The sequence below is a fragment of the Rattus norvegicus genome, chromosome 8, assembly GCF_021556685.1.
Source record: "Rattus norvegicus strain SHRSP/BbbUtx chromosome 8, alternate assembly SHRSP_T2T, whole genome shotgun sequence".
Classification (NCBI taxonomy): Eukaryota; Metazoa; Chordata; class Mammalia; order Rodentia; family Muridae; genus Rattus; species Rattus norvegicus.
Window position 1 is genome coordinate 46,008,804 of NC_141541.1, and position 1,756 is coordinate 46,010,559.

Genomic DNA, 1,756 nt, shown 5'->3' on the forward strand with positions numbered 1-1,756 from the left:
ATCTTTATCACATTCCTTCAAACAAACACAAAGCTATATAAGTCATTTATTTGAGAGACAGATCCTGCTTATTTCTCTTTCTATTCCTAATTCCTAATGAAGATTAAATAAAAGAGTAGAAATGCTGTTGAACTGCTTAAGGAATTCTGTCAGTATTTTCTCATAATTGATACTATTCACTGGTAAGAAGGAAGAAATGGGGATTTCTTAGGGTTAGGAAGTAATGTTCTTTGAGTACTTTATGGAGTGGCTTTAGACAACGATAAACTTATAACAAACAGCTCTGTCCTTTTTTAATCAGTGACAGAGAACTTGCTAATGTGACCCTTCACTACTGTTTCTACAGATCTACTGGTGATACAAATGGCTATGGGGAATGACTCTTCTGTGACTGAGTTCATTCTCACAGGACTGACAAACCAACCTGAACTCCAGCTGCCCCTGTTTTTCCTGTTCCTGGTGAACTATATAACCACTGTGGTAGGAAACTTGAGTTTAATGAGTCTCATTTGCTGGAATTCAAACCTTCAGACACCTATGTACTTTTTTCTCTTTAACCTCTCTTTTATTGATCTATGTTATTCATTTGTCTTTACTCCCAAAACACTAATGAGTTTTGTCTTAGAGAAAAATGTAATTTCTTTTACAGGATGCATGACGCAGCTGTTTTTCATATGCCTTTTTGTCAATTCTGAGTGCTATTTGCTGACAGCCATGGCTTACGATCGCTATGTTGCCATCTGTCAACCCCTGCTGTACATGGTCATCATGTCTCCTGTGACATGTTCCCTGATGATGTTTGGTTCATATGTGATGGGGTTTGTTGCTGCAATTGTCCATACAGGTTTTATGATCAGGCTCAGCTTTTGTGATTCGAACATTATCAACCACTACATGTGTGACATCTTCCCTCTTCTCCAGCTCTCCTGCAGCAGCACCTACGCTAATGAGCTTGTGTGTTCTGTTTTTGTCAGCACAGTAGTCCTTGCATCTAGCTTTCTCATCTTAACCTCCTATGCTTTGATTCTTTTTAATATCATTCAGTTGTCATCAGGTAAGGGTTTATGCAAAGCCATGAGTACCTGCAGTTCTCACATAATGACTGTTGTCCTATTTTATGGATTTGGTATGCTTACCCATATCAAAACATCATCTGATGAATCAGTGAATCAAGGGAAATTTTTCTGCCTACTTTGTACATTTTTGATGCCTTTGCTGAACCCCTTTATTTACAGTCTCAGAAATAAGGATGTCAAGCTTGCGCTGAAGAGAACACTGAGGAGACTCACAGTGAGTGAACCACTGGGGCTACCATAGTCATTTGATTCTTTCTCTTCACTTCATTTTCTTACCACCTTCTTTTTCGATATTATCTTTTCTTTCATTCACCTTTTGCTTTATAGTCTTGCAAGATTTCCACCTTATTATTTTGTCACTTTCCTCCACAAAAATTCTTGATTTTCTTATATGAGGATAAGAAAATATTTATGATCAGGGGACTCATCCTGAACGTGGATCCAGCTTCATCTTTAGATATGGAATGTCATATTTTTGAATATTGAGACAATTCTATTTATCCTTTATCTTTGTATTTCTACAACAAAGGGAAGTCATGGAGTCGAATATTTTCTAATAAATTTACTTGTGTTATAGTTTTCTAAGTGGACTTTGTAAAACTTTTCCAGTTTCAGATCTTTAAAAACATGTGTGAATTGCAATAAAAGAGAGAATATATAAAAAAAAATCCTGGCCACAA

General features: G+C 36.4%; 1 protein-coding gene across 1 annotated transcript; it reads left to right on the plus strand.

The window, feature by feature from the left end:
* Positions 1 to 363: 363 nt before the first annotated feature.
* On the plus strand, positions 364 to 1,317 carry Or8c13 (olfactory receptor family 8 subfamily C member 13). Its single transcript, NM_001000965.1, has one exon. The coding sequence runs from the start codon at positions 364 to 366 to the stop codon at positions 1,315 to 1,317; it is 954 nt and encodes a 317-aa protein (NP_001000965.1).
* Positions 1,318 to 1,756: the final 439 nt, after the last annotated feature.

What these genes read in the sequence shown, in the direction of transcription:
- Or8c13 (NM_001000965.1), top strand. Translation starts at nt 364, where the DNA reads ATGGCTATGGGGAATGACTCTTCTGTGACTGAGTTCATTCTCACAGGA.